General features: G+C 33.4%; 1 protein-coding gene across 4 annotated transcripts in view; it reads right to left on the reverse strand.

Moving 5' to 3' along the window:
• Positions 1-24211, reverse strand: part of LOC114330180 (protein nervous wreck) — a 163716-nt gene that overhangs the window by 23460 nt on the left and 116045 nt on the right. For all 4 annotated transcript variants that reach the window (XM_050662900.1, XM_050662901.1, XM_050662903.1 and 1 more), the window contains exons 12-13: positions 2354-2492; positions 1400-1612 (exon numbers count right to left, since the gene is read on the reverse strand). In XM_050662900.1, the coding sequence (XP_050518857.1) occupies positions 1400-1612; positions 2354-2492 (352 nt within the window). The remainder of the gene's footprint in view (positions 1-1399; positions 1613-2353; positions 2493-24211) is intronic.

Consider the following 24211-nt stretch of genomic DNA (forward strand, 5'->3'; position numbering starts at 1 on the left):
TATTTATAATTTGTTCAAAGACCGTTCAAAGACCGTTGTTGTCTTCATATCACACCGTACTTTAACCTTTTATGTTATAAATACTTATCATTATCATTGTAAGCGTAGCTGTACTGACTACTCGTTATTATTTATTTCTCCGGGCAGTATGTTAAATATCAAATATTCAGAATTAATATCCGATATTAAACAGTATAAATTTATCACCCCGTATATCGCATCAGCCAATTTGTTATTATATTTAAACATGTGCGGGTTATTTAATTTGTTTAATTGTTGCAATTCATAAACAATATTTTCGGCAATGGATTCGGCAATATCGGAGCGGCCGTGGGTAACGGCATAAACGCTGGCCTCATACGCCAGTAGACGTGGGTTCGATCCCTGCCAAAGACAAACCATTTTCATTTCCAATAATGACACGAGCCGTCTCACCGTGCCTCGGAGAGTACGTTAAGCCGTCGGTCCCCCTGGGCTAGTGTACATCGACACTAGTTACTTGAAACAGGGTTAAAGATGTAATTGGCGCTGGAACTATCCGAAAGGATCTCCCCGGCAAAAATGCCATACGATATTATTATTATTATCGGCAATGGACAATAATTTAGCTGACTAAGTAAAAACCTTTGTTCTTTTGTCGTGTGAGCTATGACCCAATCCATGTTGCCAACAAGAGAGAACATAATTTTAGAATCATTCATTAGAATCAACTCAACCAGGCCAGATGTGCCTTTAACTTCATTCCTTCGAGTAACTTCAACGAGTCATTCCATTTATTCCATTTTGTATTAGTTAGTTTTCGGATGATATTATTTGTGGTACTTAACTTTTCTTGACATCTTGACAGTTTTATAAGATACTTGATAAGATACAGTTCTATCCACCGTCCAGCTATTGTGTTCCAACACAATGGTGTTGTGTATTGGTGTCCAACATCTGACCACCCCATTCTACCTCCAAGGTATCTGTCTCTCTCTCTTCAATCCTGACCTCCCGGAGGGAGTGTAGTGGTCGACTTGATGTCGTGTATTGTCCGTCTCCAAATATCTTTGTCTCATGGTCATTTCTTTTAACTCATGCATTGGTCTTTTGCATATTCCTACAATTTGATAGATCCATCTTGTTGGGGATCTTCCTCGTGATCTTCGGCCTTCCACCTTTCCTTGTATAATGACTTTTTTCATGTTTTATGTGTTTGCTCTCATAACTTGTTCAAAGTATTTTAATTGTTGGAGATGGACTCTACTGGAGGTCGTTGGCTAACTTTTAGCTCTCTTCAAGAAATTTAGAAACACTTAGAAACAAGTATACCTTCAAAATATACTTGTTTCTAAATGTACATATCTACCTAATTTGACGATACGATATGATGTTAAACATTTACAGTAATTTTGCTCACCTTCTCCTTCGTAGTCATATAGCGCTATACAATATTCAGGAGTTGTGCCGTCTGGAGTTTTCTGCGGAATAGAGATCACAGAAATCTGTTCGGGGGACTGCGTGGTTTCTGTAGCTTGTTGTGCACTCTCCTCTTCATTATCTACAGTATAATCAACGGAAGAAAAGGATATTTGAGTCTGTAGGCCGGGCGTGGTCACTGACTGTTCTCTTTCTGAAATCATAATAGGATTTAGTTCCATTCAGCTAAAGCTAAAGAGTTAGAGGTAGAGATGATTCACTTTTGCGATATCCAAACAAAGATATACAATAGCACGCAAATACAAATATCTAAGAACATTGGTTACCTACTCAAAACGCAGAACAAACACAAGAGTTAAAAGCCGTAGCATTGATTATAGACACGGAAATCCGTGTCTATAATCAATGGCCGTAGATATGGAAATAGCAAGGGTAAAATTTGTGAAAATGAAACATGTATTATGTAGTACATACCTAAGAATGGATCTAAGGATAAGCTGTTGCGCTGCTACGTTTTTACAACTTTGCTCTGCGGTTCTGAGGCCTGGACATTGAAGCAACTAGAGATTAAGAAATTGGAAGCTTTTGAGCGTTGGTGTTATCAAAGAATGCTACGAATATCATGGTTAGACAAGATTAGCAATATTGAAGTCCTTGGTAGGGTTAATAAAAGGGAAAAAATTAAACAGAAAATTAAGAGGTGGAAATTTGACTATTTCGGCCAAAATAAAAGGAAAAAGAGAATGTAGGAATAAGACGAACCTCCTGTTGCGAAATCTAAGGTAATGGTTTAGTCTGAGTTCTTACCGACTATTCAGAGCTGTTGTCAGTAAAAGAAGAATGGCCGTGTTGATAACCAACCTTCGAGAGAAGATTAAACGTTAAGACGAAGAAATATTATAAATAAATCAATAGAGTATCTAAATAAACTTACCTATATCTAAATAGTTCTGTGGGACATAACCTTCTTCACCCCTGTAATTCCTCGCCCTTAACCAACCGTCTCCGTCCCCTTCACCCACTACTTCTAGTTGTTCGTTCTCGACGATTGTCAATTCATCTGGATTTTGAGCCTAAAACAAAACAATAAATCAAAATGTGTTCACTTTTTCTATCCGTTGTTTTATTTCAGTAGACTGGTCCCATTGGCTGTTTATATTGGTACCAAGGCATGTGTAGCTGTCCACTCTGTCAATTGGTTGTTGGTTAACAAAAAGCCGTGTATTTAATATTTCGCTCTTACTGACTATCATGTACTTTGTTTTTCCTATTGAGATCAAGTCCATGTTCTCTACGTATATCTGATATGCGTGACATTATTCTTTGCAACACCGTAACATAATTTGGAAACCTAAACACCATATTTACTTTTTTTTATTTATCTATTACAGCAAATTTTTACAATCTACTCAGTATTACAGGAGTATTTAGCAAATGTGTTGACTGGTATATAGCTTGTAGCGGGTACCGTTCAAGTTCACCTTAATTAACGGTTCTCCAAGTCTTCACCTAATCCCCAAGGTCTTCGGGTCAGGTTCTATTTAGACGTCTAGTAGGTAGTCGTGGTTCTCTGATGATTTGACAATCGTTTGTGGAATTTCTTTCTTTGGCTCTGTTTGCTTGAAGGTCAATGACTTCTTTTATGAATGGAATACCAAGATCATTGTGTATGGTATGGTTGGATACGTACCATGGAGCATTGGGATAGGAGTATGGAGCATGGAGCATCGAGTGATAGTTTCGACTTATTTCCAAGTAGCCAGTACATTTGTCTAACTTTTATATTTAGCTGTGTCCGTTTGGCTTTGATATGGGTTTTCCAAGTAAGCTTCTGATCTAGATTCAGCCCTAAATATTTCACTTCAGATTTTTGTGGAATTGATATATTATTGATGTGTACTTTGGTTACATGTCTGTCTTCTTGTTGTGAAAGTAACTGCTGTCGATCTTTCGGCGTTAACTTTTTTCTTCCATTGTTCAAGCCAGGTTTGTAGCACTTGTAGGTAATCTTGAAGTTTGTTTGCAGCATTTTCAGGATCTGCGTCTGAAGTTAGAATTGCTGTATCGGCAAAAGTAGCCATTAGGATATCATTATTGGTAGATATGTCTGCTGTATAGATGAGGTATAGGAATGGGCCAAGGACACTACCTTGGGGACTCCAGAATGGATAGAATGAAAGTTTGATGTTGAAGCCTTAACTTTGACTTGAAAATATCGTTCGTTGATGTAGGATTTGAGAATGAGATATATTTGGTGAGGCATGTGTGTTTTCAATTTAAATAAGAGACCGTCGTGACAAACCTTGTCAAATACCTGCTTTACGTCAAGAAAAGCAGAAGCGCATATTTTCTTCTCTTCCAAGCAGCTTTTTATTGTGTTAGTGATTCGATGATATTGTTGAATGGTTGAGTGATGCTGTCGGAAACCAAATTGATGCTGTGGTATAAGTTCATCAACTTCAACAAGATCTTGAATTCTATTCAGAATTCAGAACTTTCTTTCAAATACCTTAGACATAACAGATAGTAAGCTGATGGGACGGTATGAATTAAGTTCAGTAGGTGGTTTACCTGGTTTAGCAATCATAATAATTTGGTCAAATTTCCATTGTATAGGGTAATAACAGAATCGTAACATTGAGTTGTAAATTATTTTTTACCATATTTACTTGAAACCAAAACGGGATATTAAGGGGACACAAATTAAAGAGGGAATAGACAACCGCAAGATCAAGGGTGACCTTCTTGCCAAACAGAATATTTAATATCTGGAACAATTTGGATCAAGACACCACATCGGCAACTTATCTGAACTTCTTCATGTGCCTCATCCTTTAAGGACATTGGCTATAATCGCGGTCCATTTTATTCTGTCTTCAACGATTCTGAAGAGTTCTATTTTGTTTTTCCACTCCACTGCTTTCACTTTTTCAAACAGAATGTATGTCGCGACACTATGTCCTCTTCTTCCTTCCACTTTCCCTTGTATAACTAACCGCCTCAAATGTGAACATTTTTAAAAATAAACTTGATTGTTCTCCATTCCATTTTTAGGACTGCATTTTTTATTATTGCATAATTTATTTTTAATGTATTTCATTGTAACTTTATAATAATTGTTATTAGTTTTATAATTTATAATTAAGGCATTGAATCAAGAGAAAACACCAATAAAACCAAAAGCATGCTACGAACAGCCGAAATGAAGACACCAAGAGCAATAGCAGGGAAGACAAGAAGATATAGAATACGAAACAACATCATCAGGGAACAATGTGGCGAGAAAGATGTAATCAGATGAAAATTCAAAAGATAGAAATGAAGTGGAATTTTAAACGTCAATAAATTTCATTTTCAAATTAAATTATGGCTTATTTCCTAATAAATTAATAAATTTTATGATAATAATACTAAATTCATAATGGAATATACCTAATAAAGAAAGGTAAAACGAAAAAACTTATTGGATAAACATAAGACCGATTTAAACATTAATATTAACCATAATTCCGTAAAAAGCACAATTGGTTTCTACCACAAAAGAAAACATTAAATCGTTTATACCAAAGCTCGGAGGGAATATATCTGCGATAAGCTTTTTTCTGGTTCCTTTGTGTGTATTAAGCTCACGGAAGCTTAACATTTTGTTATCAAATAGCTGTTCTTTATGTAAAACTCACAATTTAATTCTCTATACACAACTTCTCTGATATCTGCTGGCTTTTATATTTCTGGAAATTGATACAGGGATGGTTTTGACTGATATAGTATTTCAATGAGGATAAAAAATAGTCGAGGTATTGAAGCACAAAAATAGGCCTTACTGTCGATCTTTGGCGCAGTAAGACGGATTTTAATGCAGTTTGGTGCGTTGGATTCGTGAGAATGTCAGGAAACTTTGTGAACTAATGTAATGAATAAGAAATCTCAAATTGCATTTGTGCATAAGAAAAATGCATTTCGGTAAATAGTGGAAAAAATTGACTCAATTTTCTTACTCGGGGGTTTTTGGGGTCGCTGAAAACGAATATGAGGTCGGCGAGAGTGTACAAACTACCTGGTGCCTGCAGCGGGTGTAATAAACGTCTTCTTCTGGAGTATTGTGGTAATTTATCATATAATTGGCTTAAACTCATTACTCGGGGGTTTTTGGGGTCGCTGAAAACGAATATGAGGTCGGAGAGAGTGTACAAACTACCTGGTGCCTACAGCGGGTGTAATATACGTCTTCCTCTGGAGTATTGTCGTAATTTATCATATAATTGGCTTAAACTCATTACTCGGAGTTCTTGGGGTCGCTGAAAATGAATATGAGGTCGGCGAGAGTGTGCAAACTACCTGGTGCCTGCAGCAGGTGTAATAAACGTCTTCCTCTGGACTATTATGGTAATTTATTAAATAATTGGCCCAAACTTGTTACTCGGGGGTCTTTGGGGTCGCTGAAAATAAATATCGCAACGACTAAATTCGAAATTCATATCATTTAAAGCAGTTTGAATTAAGGCGCAAGTGAATGATGTGGTTTTGCCTTGAGAGAAAATTACTAGATACAGAATGTACTTAATGGCTATTACCAAAAATAAAAAGATTGTCATTGAAAAAATTCTTTTTTGGATTGTCAGCATTTAAAAAGGGTATATTTACAAACACAAATTTGGCTGCATGGAGAGGACAGTAACATGAACCCAACCGATTGGGGATGGGAATTACAAAATAATGTAGTAATTCCAGTTAGAATGACTCAGCCACCTGGTCCTCCATACATTTTAAATTTAATATTTTGTAGTTGTAAGTCAGACTGCGGCAACATATGCGGGTGCAGGAAGCATGGTTAGTTTGTAATTTAGCCTGCAAAAATTATGCAGGCTCTGATTGCACAAATATTGCATTGGACTCGAGAGAGGAAGGCAATAATAAAGAAGAAGATGATAATGATAAAGAAAATGAATTTTAAAGATAAATTACGATACATTTTGTGTAATGAACTTTTTTAACCATAAATACAGGGTGTAACAAAAATACAGGTCATAAATAAAATCACATATTCTGGGACCAAAAATAGATCGATTGGACCTAACTTACTTTAATACAAATGTGCACATAAAAAAAGTTATAGCCCTTTGAAGTTATAAAATGAAAATCGATTTTTTCCAATATATCGAAAACTATTCGAGATTTTTTATTGAAAATGGACGTGTGGCATTCTTATGGCAAGAACATCTTAAAGAAAAATTATAGTGAAATTTGTGCACCCCATAAAAAGTATAATGGGGGTTTTGTTCCCTTAAACCCCCCAAACTTTTGTGTACGTTCCAATTAAATTATTATTGTGGTACCATTAGTTAAACTCACTATTTTTAAAACTTTTTTGACTCTTAGTATTTTTTCGATAAGGCAGTTTTATCGAGTCGCGGCTTCTTTTTTAATATGTTTACATAAAAATTGTATGGGGGTTTTGTTCCTTTACACCCCCCAAATGTTTGTGTACGTTCGAATTAAACTATTACTGTGGCACCATTAGTTAAACACAATGTTTCTAAAACTTTTTTGTCTCTTAGTATTTTTTCACTTATAAGGCACCTTTTATCAAGATGTGGCTTCTTTTTTAATATGGTTCAAAATATGCCTAAAAATGTAAATTATAAATAAATTTTCATACGATTACCAAGTCTCCATAATCGTACTTAACCATTTAAAAATATGTGGTGGATTTGACTAATATTCAAAATATCTCAATAAAAACTGACTTTTCGAAAAAGTACTAAGAGGCAAAAAAGTTTTTAAAACATTGTGTTTAACTAATGGTACTACAATAATAATTAAATTGGAACGCAGACAAAAGTTTGGGGGGGTTTAAAGGAACAAAACCTCCATAAAGTTTTTATGGGTGTATCAAAATTTTACTATAATTTTTTTGTAAGATGCTCCTACCATAAAAGTACCACATGTCTAGTTTCAATAAAAAATCTCTAGGAATTTTCGATATATTGGAAAAAATCGATTTTCATTTTGTAACTTCAAAGGGCTGTAACTTTTTTTATGTGCATATTTATACTAAGGTAAGTTAGGTTCAATCGAACTATTTTTGGTCCCAGAATATGCGATTCAATTTATGACCTGTATTTTTGTTACACCCTGTATATTATAATAATAAAAATGTATGTTTATTTATAATAAAAAGACCACCCTTTTCGATCACTATAGTTACATCGAAGAAAATAGATTACCCCAAAAACCCCCGAGTAACGAGTTTAAACTAATTATATGATAAATTACCATAATACTCCAGAGGAAGACGTTTATTACACCCGCTGCAGGCACCAGGTACTTTGCACACTCTCGCCGACCTCATTTTCGTTTTCAGCGACACCAAAAACCCCCCGAGTAATGAGTTTAAGCCAATTATATGATAAATTACCATAATACTCCAGAGGAAGACGTTTATTACACCCGCTGCAGGCACCAGGTACTTTGCACACTCTCGTCGACCTCACATTCATTTTCAGCGACCCCAAAAAACCCCGAGTAATGAGTTTAAGCCAATTATATGATAAATTACCACAATACTCCAGAGGAAGACGTCTATTACACCCGCTGCAGGCACCAGGTAGTTTGCACACTCTCGCCGACCTCATATTCGTTTTCAGCGACCCCAAAAACACCCGAGTAAGAAAATTGAGTCAATTTTTCCCACTATTTACCGAAATGCATTTTTCTTATGCACAAATGCAATTTGAGATTTCTTATTCATTACATTAGTTCACAAACTTTCCTGACATTCTCACGAATCCAACGCACCAATCCGCATTAAAATCCGTCTTACTGCAAAAAAATCGACACTTCAGTCCTTCAATGCCTCGACTAAAAGTGGATAATTTTTTTCTTTGATTTAAAATAAAAGCTAAAATACAATAATGAAGGAAGTGAAAAAATAGTATTAGTCATGTATCTCAGGCCTATTTTCATCATTTACTACTAACAAGCTAATTTTTCGTAAGTAGCTTTTTTCCTTACAACAATTTCCGTATTTGGTAGTAGGGCTTCCAAACGCCGAATACCGAGATCTCGGTATCCCGCGTCATTCTCCAATCCCGCATGATGCCAGATTACAGGCGCGGGATCCGCGGGATTTGCGGGACTGAAAAAAGCATACATTCGACCTCTCTCCAGCGCTATCGCTCGGTGACTTTTGTAAATTTTGATGTTTCAGTAAATCTAAAAATATCTTGAATCCGGTAAAACTTGCTGTCGAACTCCTTTGCCGTCAAGATGCCAATCTCATTACTGCTGAAGCTACGCTCAAATTTATGATGAAGAAACTAGAAGATAATCATTCAACGTTAGCTTCAGAATTAGCTTTGTATTTGCGCCGACGTATTTTACAACAACGTAGAAATGTGACCGCACCACCGATATATCACGCGTCGTGTGACGAAGAGGCTGAGAGCAATGATGACGAAGCGGCTGATCAAGTAAGAAACGTCAATGTAGAGTTTCCGTCATGGGATTCCGATCTTGATATTAGATTACAACAGGAGTTAGAGTTAACTTTATAGTCAAGATGTAATATACTTTTGCCCATCACCATATCGAACTAATACACGAGTCCATTATAAAAAAAAATCAATATATGAATCTGGGGGGTCAATGGAAAAATATCTTACATTTACATATTATAAAGCCTTAAAAGAAATACCGCTGACAAGTGTGGAAGCCTAAAGGGCATTTTCTGCTGCTGGCTATATTGCCTCTAAAATACGCAGTCGTTTAGCAGACGACAGTTTAGATATGTTGTGTTTCCTTCGCAATCATTTTCAATTGAAAACTCTAGCTAAATAATAGTAACCTATAGCTAAGTAATATAGCAACTAAATAAGTAAAGTAAACTATGTAAATTTTCAGTTAAAAATGTGTTTTTTTATTTGTTGATTTTTAAAACTTCGTGTATTTTTCGAAGAAGGTATATTTTTTGTTATTTCAATATTTGTTACTGTTTTTTTATGAAGCATAAACGATATAATTAGATTAATTCATTATTTTATTTGCCTTATATAAATATGACTATTTCCAATATGCCGGATTTCGCAAACAACGAGATCCCGCGGGATTGAAAATTGGTAGTCCCGCAAATACCGAGATTGAACTCAGGCTGTGGGATTGGAAGCCCTATTTGGTAGACAAGCCGCTAAACGCCGCAAAATTCATTTTGATGCAAAATAAAATTCTAGTTTTATTTTAAAATTGTTTTCATAATATTTGCTAAATTTGTAGTAAAACGCGCCACAAAAGAGTAACTTTGATACAGTTTGAATTTTGAAGCTCTTTTGTGGCGCGTTTACTTCAAATTTAGCAAATATTATGAAAAAATCTTTTAAAATAAAACTAGAATTTTATTTGCATCAACATGAAAATACATTTTCGCGCCACGTAATATTCATATCAGATCTTTTGTAGCCGGAATATTGTATGCGCCACTCATTTTCACGGCGTTTAGCGTTTTTTTTTATTCTTGTATCAGTAGTTTTCAAAGTTATTTATAAATTAAATGTATGAAGTTGAATGTAATAGAGAGATTTTACACCTCTTAAAATAACCGCTGATTTTGGCTCCGCTATGGTTAACTTTATAAGCATAACGATTACGGCAACGTTAAAAAGCAGAGTTTTGCAGCCTGTCAAGTAGGTTTTTCGTGTCATCGATATCGTTATTTAAACATAACCTCACTTCACAACGTTATTGTAATTTTAAGCATATACTTGAACAGTTTTTGATATTTTAATTTATAGGTAATCAAAATTAAAATCTATGTAAATGTAATTTTACTGATTTTTTTACATTCTGGCAACAAAGAAATTTAACCATTACTATAAGGATAACGATAAGCACTACTTTAAACCTCCGTAAATTACGGAATCCTTTACGTTTAATAACGATAACGGATCATATATTCGCTACTGCGCAGATGTAGCATAACGATAACCATAACGGAATTGCAAAATAAGAGGTGCAAAATCTCTCTAACGTTTCTCGATTACACGTTAAGCTTTATAAATGGTCGCCTTTATCGCATTATCTCCCAAAAATAATCTAGTGTACATCGAATGTACACTAGATTTTCTTTCTATTTGAAATAGATTAAAAAACATACTGGGATGAACTCGGATTGCCCTTTGCCCGATCAAATTTAGCGTCGTAACCACTAAAACTACATAAACCATTTCGGGGATAATGGTTAATTGGATTATACTTTTGTAGCTTAATAACTTCTAAACGGCTTAATCGACTTTTATCACTAAACATGAGTTTGAAACGTATTGACAAGTAGTATCTGATGCATCTAAGGTCGTAGAACAAGAATGTTTTGGGTAACAGTTGGTCCATATCTCGATAAGATTGTTATAAACAAAAAACTTGCAAAATTACAAAAAAGCGATTTTGCGTAAAACAAAGAAAGTTTTTTGTATTTTTTGAGTCATTCTAAGTAAAAAATGTTATTACGAGTTTTTTTGTAGGATGTATAGTTTTCGAGATAAACGTGGTTGAACTTTCAAAAAATCGAAAAATTGCAATTTTTGAACCTGAATAACTTTTAATTAAAAAATAAAGTAGCAACTCTGCTTGTAGTATTTGAAAGTTCAAGTCAAATTATACCGCTTTTGAATACAGTGAAATCTCGATAGAACGGACCTCTATTTAACGGACTCGGATATAACGGACAAAAAATCCGATCAAATGTAAAAAAAATTGAATAAAAAAATGAAAAGTCGAATTCTGGAAGAAAAGTCAACAAGGACAGGATCTCGGCACTGATTTATGCTAATGCCGATGGATCGCATGGATTGACTGCTATAATTGTTGGCAAAATCTCGTAAACCTAGAGTTGTCAAAGATATAATTCATCATCTGCCCGTTTCATATTATAGCTCTAATAAGTCATGGTTCACCACAGATATTTTCACAAATTGGTTTTTTAAAGAATTTTTACCTGCAGTGAGAAAATTTCAAGAGAAGAAACTGGAAATACCGCCTAAAGAGGTGAAATGTATTATTGTGTTTGCATTTTATCAATCAAAAGCAAAATAAAAATTAAATTAATTTTTTTTTAAATAACGCGGGCACATAAATTTGATACACCCTGTATATTGAGCTGTAGGTATTTATTAGAATTAAGTTTGGATGTAAGTAGATTTCTCTTTTAGTGAGCTTTCCGATGAACCATTAAAGACTTTTGTGAATAATTAAAGTGAAAATAACGATGTATTTAGATTTAAAATGGAAAAAGATTGTTTAGTTTAGAGGTAATTATCAATTTCTAGAAAAGGGGTTTTATGGAGAAAGTTTGGAATTTTAGTATCTTTGTTTCAACACGAGTAAATATTGTATAGTTCTCAGAAAGTAATTAGGATGATCGGAATAATTTTGAGGGTGACCGTTTGTTTGTCAAATGGAAAAGCCGATGTCTTTGATTCTTGGCAATGTGGAAGGGGAAAAATGGATTGGATGATTGAGAGAGTTTGAAAGACAAGTCATTATGTTTTTGGCATCGCTAAGGAGCGGTTCGACGTGTTAAGTGGATAGATAGTTAGCAGATACGAGTGGCTGTTTGATAGTGGAGAATAGTGTTGAAAAGTGGAACGAGAGACAGATCAAATTTAGACGAAATACCTCTTTGATTCTGTATTATTGTGAGAAGGAGAGCAGAGAATTTTTGGAGTTTTGTTTGAATCGAGTACGTGTCAAAAGAGACCCGGCTTGTTGGAGAATTGGTGCTGGTATGCTGATAGTTTTGAAGCTGGACAACGGAGAGAGGCTTTGATGAGTAGCCTTTCACATAGTCAACGAGGGAGAGCTATTTTGGGTCACGAGAAGACATCAGAGTGAGTGAAGCAAAAGGTCAGTCAATTTATGTGAAAGAAATTTTTATGTTCGGAAACTAAATTTTTGAGTAAAAAGCATATGAGTTAAAATTCCAATATTTCAAAATATAAATAGTAAATATAGGTAATCTTGAGAAGACATAAATTTGTTTTGTTTAGTTTGTTTTACCAAAGTCATCGGGAACAAACCGATAAATTGTTTTTTGATAACTATAATAAATTTAAGTGGTAAAAATTTCATTCGGACATCTGTGTCCACAGGTTTTTTTAGATTCGATAGATTTCAGAGTATTGATTTTGATAAATAAAAGTCAATTCTGTATTTTTATTTTAATATTTTGATTTATTTCTTTTCCCTAATTTATCCCGATTAGGATCAACTCAGAGATACTGAACCCACGAGAGAAGATAAGTATAACGTGAGATAATTTGGATTTTTTTTAGTAGTATAAAAAAGGCACCCTGAGATTTTTTATTTAATTTTTATGTATGATTTGCGATAATTAAATAATTAATCAAATAAATAATAATTAATATAAAATTAATAAGAAGCAGATCATAACAGTATATTGATTTTAGACAACTCTCCTGCTTACCCTCTTGAAAATATTCGACATTTGAAAGACGACAACTTTAATTGTATGTTTTTGCAAAAAAAAAATTTATCTCTTATTTAACCCATGGATCACTGAATAATTTAGATAACCAAACGGGTATATATTGCAGAAAGTTTTTAGATGGAGTAGAAAAGTAAAATAGTAGCAAACCAAACTTGATTCCTTTTTTAACTTACAGATTTGTACACTGTGTAAATAGAACATATTTTACAACAAAAAAATTGATGGATTTTAAACATAATATGTTTATATAACGGACTTTCGGCTTTAACGGACATCCCGTCCCCCCAATTAGTCCGTTATATCGAGGTTTTACTGTATTTGTATTGCTAAAAATTAATTTTTTTGTTGCTAAACAAAGCTAAAAACACGTAGAGCTTGAGTGATGTTTTCAATGCATCTCTAATTTTAAAATCGAACGAGTAGGTACAAGTGCAAGCGCCTGCAAACAGGTAATTTCTACGTAGCATGCATTAAAACGCATGCATTGGGCACGCATCAAAAGGCTCAAACACTATTTGTTTATAGCTTTGTTTAACAATAAAAAAAATTAATTTTTAGCAATGCAAATAATCAAACCCGGTATAATTTGACTTGAACTTTCGAATACTTTAAGCAGAATTGCTATAATCAAAAGTTATTCGGGTTCAAGAATTGCAATTTTTCGATTTTTTGAAAGTTCAACCGCGTTTGTCTCGAAAACTATGCATTCTGCGAAAAAACGTGTAAGGACATTTTTGCTTAGAATGACCCAAACAATACAAAAAAATGTTTTGTTTTGCGAGAAATCGCTGTTATGTAATTCTGCAAGTTCTTTGTTCATAACAATCTTATCGACATCCGGACCAACTGTTACCCAAAAAAATCGTGTTCTACGGGTCAAAATACATAAAAAAAACTTTTGTAAGTCCATCTACAGTTGAGTCCGCGAGTCTTTACCAGTGCGTCATCATTTAAAGCACACGAAATAAGTCGGAAATCTATTTCACGCAACAACAACTGACAGAAAGTGGCTACTGTTCCGATTACGGGTTTTATTATAAAATTTAACGTTATCAAATAATATATAGAATGTCAAATGTAAGTTTTGCTTCAAAATTTTTGTGCAGAATTACAGCTACATTTGAAGTAACTTAATAAATTCTTATATTATTATTGATTTATAAATAAATAAACAATTTATAAAAAAATTCAGTAACATATTTTATTTTTGTTATTTTATTCACTTTGACGGAAATCTAAACACAATCATTTCTTTACTGTGTGAATGACGTTAGCTTTGTATGTTTTAAATATTAATTGCCAAAATATAATTATTTACCTTAAAATTTCAAAGCCCAATATAAAATTAGTTGTGAAAACAACTGTTTGTGTAATATAAAGAAACTTCAAAACGCAAAAATTCGACAAAAACCGCAATAAATTCAACTGATTGACAGCCACAAAAGTAAACAAAGCAGAAACGTCAAACAAATTGTGCTTAAAATATGAAAACATACCGAATCGTCTTTTTGTGTACCTATCTCTTTTCAATGCACTGAGTCTAGATGGTTCATAGAAATAACATGTGTTGTTACTTAATAACAAACGGCAGCTGGTTTGTCATGAGTTTCATGCATGGAAGAGAATGATGCTAGATAAAAAGTATGTGTTTTATCTCTTCAGGTATTAATGACGCACGGGTAAAGACTCGCGGACTCAACTGTAAATAAAGGAGACCGTTGTACCTGGCCTGGCGACAGCGACAGTACTATTAATCAATCGTGGTTTAAACATAAATCAATAGAGACTGCACGTAAATATTAATTAACATTACATATTCAATAATGAATAATGAGATATGCACAATCATACTAAATCCAAAAAGAAATTAAATTTTAAAGTATATTACAGTAAAACCTCGATATAACGGACTAATTGAGGGGACAGGATGTCCGTTAAAGCCAAAAGTCCTTGTATAAAAATAGGTTTAAAATCAATCCATTTTTTTTTGAAATTATGTAGGTACCTACTATATTTAGGTACAATGTACAAATCTGTAAGTCAAGAAAGGAATAAAGTTTTGTTCGCTACTTTTTTACTTTTCCTTCATTTAAAAGCTTTCTGCAATATACTCATTTGGTTGACAAAATTATTCTCTGATTCATGGGTTGAATAAGCGACGTATTTTTTGGCAAAACATACAATTAAAGTTGCCATCTTCTGAATTTAGAATACTTTCAGGGGGATTAGCAGGAGCTTTGTCTAAAATCAATAAACATTTCACGTCTTTAGGCGGTATTACCACTTTCTTCTCTTGAAATTTTCTCGCTGCAGGTACAAATACTTTAAAAACCAATTTTTGAAAATATCTCTGGTGAACTATGCCCTATTAGAGCTATAATATGAAACGAGCAGATGATGCCTTTTGATGATTATATCTTTGACAACAATAGGTTTACGAGATTTACCAACAATTATAGTAGTCAATCCATGCGATCCATCGGCGTTAGCACAAAGCAGTGCCGAGAACCTGTCCTTGTGGTTTTTTCCTTCTAGAATTCGATTTTTCATATATTTTTTTGCATTCAAATTTTTTTACATTTGATCTGATTTTTTGTCCGTTATATCCGAAGTCCATTAAACACAGGTCCTAAACTCATTTTAGTCTCTTGCATTATTATATGAATTTTCTTAACTCGAGAACTAACTTCACTTGAATTGGCTGAGAATAGAATAGTACTTAAGTACTCACAGAAAGTACTCACAATAAATTAGGTAAAGTTATAATAATTGACCTTCGATGCAGTCAATCTCCTTATGGATATGGATTGAAGTCAAAGGAATTATCTAAGGCAGTGAAGAGGAACTTACATTCCCAATCGAATAAACTAGGGAACTCCCAACGGGACAAACTTGAGATAATTTGAACTAAATTTGGATTCACAGTGGAACAAACTGAGACTAACGGAGATAAACTTAAGCTCTAACTAGTTAAGAAGATACAAAGTATAGGCAAAGAAATAAAAGTTAAAAATATAAAGAATACAAAAGGTACAAAAAATATCTTACCCTTTGAGAAGATTCTCGAAACACACTTAAAACTCTTTACATCTACATACGTTGATTACGTCTGCACAAAGAAAAATAAAATATAATTGAAAAGGTATGCCATTTTATAGAAAAATATATAAATTGATAAAAGCACCGTTACTTGGTGTAATATGTGTGGTTTTAACGATACTTTGGGATATTTAGAACAGTTGCAAACAAAATGGGACGGGACAGATTCGCTTCATTTTTCGGCGGAACCTTTTAAGGGATTATTTCAGGTATTATTACAGTATGGAACTAGATGTTCGATGTAACGTATAAGATTTGTGACACAGATTCCTACAAATTTACGCATTGTCCGTGTTAATTAGTAGTTATATAAATCTTCGCCAACTGGGTACTATTATAAACATTAAAGTTTTAAATAAATGGTCCCTCCATATTAATTTGTTAAGGAAGAAGCTATCTTCAGCTTGCTATGCTATAATATCTGTTTCGAATGAACTCAATTTAGTATCTTCCAAAATAACATATTTTTCTTTGTTCGAGTCACATCTTCGTTATAGTCTTCCTTTTTGGGGTTCTGGTACAGCTGCCCAATTCGATCTTATTTTTAAATTACAAAAAAGAGCAATAGGATATCTGTTTGGCCTCAGAAGAACAACACATTGTAGAAGTTACTTCAAAGATCACAGAATTTTAACCCTTCCATCTTTATATATTCTAGAAACGGTTTGCTTAATTCGTAAACATCTACATGTCTTTTCACCAAGACCTAATCATGACTACTTCACGAGAAATTCTACCTTTGACGTCTACTTACCGACCACGTCATCTGAGTTAGTAAAGAAATCTATATTATATTCCGCAAAAAAACTTTACAACCATCTCCCTCTACAACTTAAATCTGCAGCATCATTCCCCAAATTCCGTAAACTGACAAAAGCCTACCTATCCGAAAGACCATATTATGCAGTAGAAGATTTTCTTAATCAATAACTAAGAAATTACAGTACCCTTTGCACAAGTAGTATTTTCAACGAAAACTTTTCGTTTATAAATTTGCAAAAGTCTGTGTGTTATTGCGTTGCCGCTCCTGCAATACTTAGAGCAGGTGTATCGATGGATTCTTATGTAGTTTTGCCTTCTGAATCCAAATCTGAAAACGGCATTTCGATATCTCTAACCGTCTTCGAGATAATCGACCTCAAAGTCTAAAATGTGACGTCACAATCCGACGCACTAAACGTCAGCTCAAATGGTTGATTAGGAAGTAGGCTACTTTTTTAATCTCAATTTGTTCAGCAAAGCATAGTTTATTTACATTTGAGTTTGACACTTCGTGAATGTCAAACTAAATTTTAAATTAAGTATTAATAAAACATCAATGACACTTGATAGTGAATTTAATTATTATATAAAATAAATAAGATGTTGAAAAATACAATTTGAGTATATTTTAAAGGCAATAATTTATTAAGTAGGTATATATTTACGAGTATACGGCCTACCCTTTATAATAAATGGACGGTTCCATTTGTTATGAAATTAAAATACAGGGTGTTTAGAAACTCTACCGACAAACGGAGGTTCCTCAGATAATTTTAAGACAATTTAACCCAATTCATCTAGTCCGAAAATGCTTCCTAAAGAAGCTAGAGCTATTTGAAGATGGCGTCTGGTAATTAGTTTATCTTAAATATCTCCAGAACGCTTCTATTTAGAAGAACGAAAATTGGTACACATATTTATCTTCCAGCGATAAATCGATTTCATTAATTGCAAATTTCTAGTACCGGTCATAGGCGTCCGTTTGGGCAGGGCATCAGTTATATTATCGCATAACTTTTTTGTTTTCAATCTTTAAGCACTTTTGAGTCTGGATTATTAAAATGTAAGGTATTATAGTACTAAAAGGTACTCTTACTTTAAGTCGATAGGATACACCGTTTTCTAGAAAAATCGATTTGAAAATTTTGTTTGAATATCAAAAAAAAATTCAATAAAAAAATAAAAAAAAAATATATAGAAAAACCAAAATTGGTACATTTATTTATATTCCAGAGATGAATCGATTTTATTAATTGTGAATTTCTAGTACCGGTCATATGCGTCCGTTTTGGGTAAATCAACGGTTATTTTATCGCATACCTTTTTTGTCTTTAATTTTTAAGGATTTTTGACACTAGATTATTAAATTATGAGGTATTCTAGTATTAAAAGTTACTCTTGCTTGAAGTTGATAAAATACATCGTTTTTTGTTAATTTTCAAAAAAAATTTTCAAATTCAGGAAACGAAAAACTTTCAAATCGATTTTTTTAGAAAACGATGTGTCCTACCGACTTAAAGCAAGAGTATCTTTTAGTACTAGAATACCTCACAATTTAATAATCCAGTATCAAAAGTGCTTAAAAGTTAAAGACAAAAAAGTTATGCGATAAAATAACCGTTGCCCCACCCAAAACCACCACCCAAAGTCACCATAGATGGAATCGATTTATCTAGTAATTATTTTTTTTGCCAAATTGGCAAAATTATTGACTAAAATCACTTGCCGGTTGTGTCTGAGTTTAGCGAACCGACAGTAGGTATATGAAATAATATTGTTTGGTATAAAAAATATGGTCTGATATGTGCAATTCTAATGGAAAAAAATATTTGAAGATTTTTCTCAAATTATGGATACCAACATTTTCATTTATAACTCTTTTATTTTTAATTTGACGAAGGAAAGTTATTCTTCATAAAAAGCAATTAATGTTTTAAGATTTATGATGCAACCAACATATTATATAAAGTTTTATTAATTTTATACGAGGTATATAAAAATATAAATTTAGATCAAGAGTAAACTACCTTTATAGTTCGCAATATTTAAATTAGAATGATATAATTGCACATTAAAACATAATTATTAATTCTAAACTACTTTTCATAATAGCAATTTTCCATATTACGAATTAAAATACGTAAATAAACAAAGTTTTCGTTATGATAATGCTCGCATTTTCAGCTTGTTATTAATATTTTTCATCTATATTTGGGTGTCATATGCAGCAGCTTAACTTTTAAACTTAATTACTAGGTAGACTATGCAATTTGCAATTTATTTAAATTTTTAAATTTTGGAATTGATTAACTGTTTAACTTCATTATTATTATTATTATTTTAATTCATACTGACGATTTATGTAATTTTAGTAAATTGAATTGTTATTGTTTTGTTTTCTTGACTTTTGTAAGCTTTGTCGATAAAATTGTACAATTTTTCATGACAATAAAGTATATTTCTATTCTATTCTATTCTATTCTATTCTATTCTATTCTATTCTATTCTTAAATATGCGGTAGTGAATTTTCTTTTTTAGTTGAATCAACATCCAGTTTAATATGATCACCATTAAATCCTATATCAACAAAAACGACGTGTAACATTTTGCCGTTATTAAAACTATCAAACTTTCGACGGTTTTCAATGATGGCCAATTTCCATCACGTTAGACAAATTCTGTTTTAGAGCTCGAATAATGGCACCACGAATTAATCCCTATTAAACTGGCTATCAAGTTAATTCGAATTTGAGTAACAACGATTTATAGAGGACTTATAAACATAAGTGGAAAACTGGGTCATGATGGGAGCCTGCCAAATGGGGGCACAGTTGGTTTAATGAGACGATTTAGATTGTTGGGGTAATGGGTTTTTTGTTCGTTTTTTTATTATTATTGTATAATTTGGGATAAAAAAATACAGCCGGATTATCTCTAATTATATCATTACAGTGATCTTATTACGTAACTTATTTAAAGAACATTTATGTCATGGGAATTATTGCACAGGATTGGTTATAGGGAATTAAAAGTTTTAAATCAAAGTAAAAATGTACAACAATAACAATATTATAGTAGTTTTTACAAGTTCTTGGTAGTTTTTCTTCAATATAGTTCTACATGAGGAAGATATATGTATAATACACAAAAAAGCAAATAGCAAAATACATGGGACGTTTTCGTAGTCTGACGTTCGGAATCTGTGGAAATATCCAAAAATCTTTTCAGGCCATAATAATGAAAAGACCTTCTCCAAACGCAATAAAAACTTATACTGAAATGATGGCATCTCCTGAGGTAAAATGTTCCGGAAGTAAAATGAGCCTCCATTCGGATCTCCGGGTAAGGACTATCTCAGGGGAACACCATTGCAGGTTAGAAAAATCAGGATAGGGTCTTGGAATCTTGGTAGTCTTACAGGTAAGAGTCTGGAGTTAGTGGATACGCTCGAACGAAGAAGAGTTCAAATTGCTTGTATTCAAGAAACTAGGTGGAAAGGACAAAGGGCGAAAGAACTAGGTGATGGATATAAATTGTGGTATGTAGGGAGTAGTAACACTAGAAATGGAGTTGGTATAATTGCTGATAGTGAAATGAAAAATAACGTAGTAGAAGTTGTCAGAACGAGTGATAGAATGATGTCAGTGAAATTTGTAGTTGATAAAGAGGTATTGAATGTTGTGTGTGTGTGTGTATGCTCCTCAAACAGGGCTGGGTGAGAATGAAAGAAGAGCTTTCTATGACCAATTAGGAGACGTAATAAGTGATATTCCAGCAGAGGAGAGAGTTATATTAGGAGGTGATTTCAATGCACATGTGGGCCAAGCCAAGACAGGATATGAAACAATACATGGGGGATTAGGCTTTGGAACTAGAAATGAAGCTGGAGACGACATGTTAGAATTAGCAACAGCATTGGATATGGCGATTGTTAACACATTCTTTAAAAAGAGAGAAACTCAACTTATTACCTACAAAAGTGGACAACATCAATCCCAAATAGACTACTTCATGATAAGGAAAGAAGACATACGTGAATGCAAGGACTGCAAGGTAATAGTTAGTGAGACAGTAAGCCAACAACATAAGCTGCTTGTTCTGGACATCGAAGTAAAAATCGAAACTAAACAAAAATATCGGAGAGGACCACAAAAAATCAAGTGGTGGATGCTAAAAGATGAGAAGGAAGGTCTATTCAGGGAAAGAATAGTAGAAAAAATATGTTGGAACATGAAAGGAAGCCCTAACACAATTTGGAGAAAAATGGCCAATATTATTAGAGAGACGGCTATTGAAATACTTGGGAAAACGTCAGGAAAGGAGTTTGAGGATAAACAGACTTGGTGGTGGTCAAATGAAGTACAAGGAAAAATAAAAGAGAAGAAAAAATTATATAAAAAGTGGCAAGAAACCAGATCGGACATATATCTTCAAAACTATACGGTCGCCAAAAAGGAAGCGAAAGTAGCAGTAGCAAAAGCTAAAGCAGAAGCGTATTCAAACCTATACGATCAACTTGATACCAGGGAAGGCGAAGCAAAGATATATAAAATAGCCAAACAGAGAGCAAAGAAAGCAAGAGATTTTAATCAGATTAGATGTATCCGAGATGAAAATAATAAAATACTAATTCACGAAAAGGATGTCAAAAAGAGATGGAGAAAGTATTTGGACAGTTTATTAAATGAAGAATTTAACAGACAGCCTGTGGAGTTAACGGAGACAGTAACAGCAATGGTTACCAGAATAACAAACGAGGAAGTGGCTCAAGCGCTTCAAAAATTAAAGAAAGGAAAAGCAGTCGGACCATATGATATTCCTGGGGAAGTATGGAGAGCATTGGGAAAGATAGGAATACGTTGGCTAGCAGGTCTATTTAATAGAATTATGGAAGTTGGACAAATGCCAGACGAATGGAGAAGCAGTATATTAGTACCTGTCTACAAAAACAAGGGAGACATACAACAATGCACAAACTACAGGGCTATAAAACTACTTAGCCACACCATGAAAATATGGGAGAGAGTAATTGATAGACGGATACGTGAAGAAACTGAAATATCCGATAATCAATTTGGCTTTATGCAGGGCAGATCAACAACAGATGCAATTTTCATTGTAAGGCAACTGATGGAAAAATATAGGAATAAAGAGACCAACGCTCATATGGTATTCATTGATCTTGAGAAAGCATATGATAGAGATCCTCGAGAGATTCTGTGGTGGGCACTCAATAAGAAAGGAGTCCCTGGCGAATATGTAAAGATTGTGAGAGATATGTATGAGGGAGTAACGACTAGTGTTAGAACAGGTGTGGGAGAGACTGATAAATTTCAGGTGAAAGTAGGACTGCACCAAGACTTGGTGCTTAGTCCTTATTTATTCTCATTAATTTTGGACCAGATAACAGCGAAACTACAGGGTAGTATTCCATGGTGCCTAATGTATGCTGATGATGTAGTGTTGATAGGAAATAGTGAAAGAGACTTAGAACAAAAACTGGAACAGTGGAGACAAGCCCTGGAGGAAAAAGGTTTAAAACTTAGTAGGACAAAAACAGAGTATTTGGAATGTTCATTTAAAGATGGAGTTACTACAAATAAAATGGTATCTTTGGATGGTGAAATGATTGTGAAAAGCAATAGTTTTAAGTACCTGGGATCGGTATTACAGGGTAATGGAGAAATAGATGCAGATGCATGCAGTAGAATTAGGGCTGGATGGATGAAGTGGAAAGAAGCGAGTGGTGTGTTGTGTGACAGAAAAATTCCAATGAAGCTGAAGGGAAAATTCTATAAAACAGCCATAAGACCGGCTATGATGCACGGAACTGAATGTTGGGCAGTGAAAAAGAAAGAGGAACAACGAATGCATGTGGCGGAAATGAGAATGCTTAGATGGATGAGTGGAGTGACAAAGAAGGATCAAATTAGAAATGAGTATATTAGGGGAAGTCTAGGTGTAGCACCAATTGATGCTAAAATGAGAGAGCATAGGTTAAGATGGTTTGGTCATGTTCAACGTCGAGACGTTAATTACCAAATACGAAGAATAGCTGAAGTGCAGATTCCTGGAAGGAGTAGGAGAGGAAGACCAAAGAAGACCTGGGGGTAGACGATAAGGCAGGACATGTTGGTAAAGGGGATTAACATTGATATGACCCAAGATAGAATTGTGTGGAGAAATGCAATTAGGGAAGCTGACCCCGCATAGGGATAAGGCAAAGAGAATGATGATGATGATGATGTTCGGAATCTGTAACCTGTTCCACAATTAAAACTTTCCTCATTCCAGTGTTCCCATACATCAAAGTTTGTCCGACTAGACACCGTTAAGCTATTAACAAATTTTCAGCTTGCTATTAATCAACTTTTTTTTGGTACGCGGGATCCAGGACTATGTCCTGTTACTCGACTTAAAATCACTTTGCAGAATATAACAAATGAAATAGCATGGAAGGGTCACAAATGAAATAATTTTGAAACAAAGGAAGAATTACGACAATGAGACTCACTATCAACGACTTTTTTTTAATCTGATACTGAAAGGAATAATCATAAAAAGCAAAATAAATATGCAGGAAACAATATAAAAGTAAGACAGAACTAAAAAGATTAATAAACAATATAATAAAGGAGTCAACAAAATTTGGGCTTGAAATAAATAAGGAAAAGACAAAATAGGTACATGACAATGGGAGAAACAGATAAAGAAAAAAGACAATTCCACATTGAAGATAGAAGGAGAAAATACATGCAAGTTCATATTTAAATTAAAATCAATTTAACTAATTTTTATTGAACTTTCAATAAAAAGTTATAAATAAAAACAGATATTTATAATCTAAGTAAGCTAATATAATAAACTTTTAATCTCTAAACTTTTAATATACGAGAAACTTCTAGAACACTAACTACATAGTAGGAAAAAATCACATAGCATAGAAGTGACATAAACAACAAAAAATTAAAACCTTGTGCATTAGCCTATCATGCAATCATTCTCAAGAAATGTTCTCAAACAATCAAAAGAAAGAGATGAAAAAAAGCGTTTATTTTTGGAAATGGCATATATTAAAAAAAGCAATAAATAGAAAATCTGACATAGTCGATTAAAATAATATTTATTTCTACGTGTATTGTCTTTTCAAAATTAATTACAAAAAATCAGGCAACAATTGTTTTATTCAAGTAATGCTGGTAATTTAACTATATATGTACATCTAAATTTTGAATATTAAACAGCGTATATGTTATTATGCTAAATTCTACTAATAACAACAAAAAAAACAACATTCTTTTAAAAACTAAATAATAACTAAACTAATAAATGATATTTAGTACTATTCTGCTTTCTTGTTCCTAAATAAGTAATTCGTTGACCTTAAAGCACCCAACACGAGCAGACATAAAATAAAATATAATAAAACTAAT

The sequence above is a fragment of the Diabrotica virgifera genome, chromosome 9, assembly GCF_917563875.1.
Source record: "Diabrotica virgifera virgifera chromosome 9, PGI_DIABVI_V3a".
Taxonomy (NCBI): Eukaryota; Metazoa; Arthropoda; class Insecta; order Coleoptera; family Chrysomelidae; genus Diabrotica; species Diabrotica virgifera.